This window comes from Anarrhichthys ocellatus, unplaced genomic scaffold, assembly GCF_004355925.1.
Source record: "Anarrhichthys ocellatus isolate YVR2014 unplaced genomic scaffold, GSC_Weel_1.0 scaffold2566, whole genome shotgun sequence".
NCBI lineage: Eukaryota > Metazoa > Chordata > Actinopteri > Perciformes > Anarhichadidae > Anarrhichthys > Anarrhichthys ocellatus.
In genome coordinates this window covers 1-828 of record NW_022282540.1, presented here as the reverse complement: position 1 = coordinate 828, position 828 = coordinate 1, and the positions used below count along the sequence as shown (strand labels likewise).

At 38.8% G+C, this 828-nt stretch overlaps 1 protein-coding gene across 1 annotated transcript in view; it reads left to right on the top strand.

The window, feature by feature from the left end:
* LOC116378418 (glutamate dehydrogenase 1, mitochondrial-like) overlaps positions 1-738 on the top strand; it is a 6,160-nt gene extending 5,422 nt beyond the window's left edge. Inside the window, exon 5 of the mRNA XM_031840293.1 lies at positions 358-738. Coding sequence (XP_031696153.1) covers positions 358-476 — 119 coding nt within the window. The 3' untranslated portion in view covers positions 477-738. The remainder of the gene's footprint in view (positions 1-357) is intronic.
* The last annotated feature ends 90 nt before the right edge of the window (positions 739-828 follow it).

Sequence of the window (828 nt, the reverse complement as noted above, 5' to 3'; positions counted from 1 at the left end):
GTACGTACACACACTGTATATTTCTACCCTCTTTATTGTTTTTATTCTTCATTTGTTTAAATATTTGACACAGTTGGATGTGAATCACACAACTCTAACAACGTTACACTGTTGGTTGTTTGTTTGGTTAAATCTTTGTACTATTGTTTAGTTAGTTAATTTAATATTATTCTGTTTCATTGTATATATTGTTTTTATATTTTTACTGTGTTATCTTTATTGTTGACCTGTGTCTATAGATGCTGCTGTGGATTAATAAAGTATCCGTTGTCGTGCTCTAAACAGAAAGGTGTATCCAGCTCTTAAAGCTCTCAGATATCATATGATAATATTGCGGATGTCTCCGTGGTTCTACAGGACCGGGTATCGACGTTCCTGCTCCCGACATGAGCACCGGGGAGAGGGAGATGTCCTGGATCGCTGACACCTACGCCACCACGCTGGGACACAACGTGAGTCTCTGCTGGTCTGTCTGAACCTCACCTTGATTCAGGTGAACCAGGACGAGGAGTCGGCATCAACCATCGGAGGCCGGCTGTCACGACCTGGCTCTGACAGCCATGACCTAATCAGGGAGACCAGACAGTTGACCAAAAGCAAAGAGTTTATTAGAGTTCAAATCAGACTTTAAGTTTACTCTGAGCAGGTAATAAAAAGACCTGTCATGTTTTACATCGCTGTAGCTATGAAGACGAGGGAACGCCCTATTTATATACATTTATTTATATTTATTAATTTATTCCTTTATTTATATTTATTCCATTAATTATATTTATTCCATTATACAGTTGTGTGAAAAAGTGATTGCCCCCTAAACCTAATAACTGG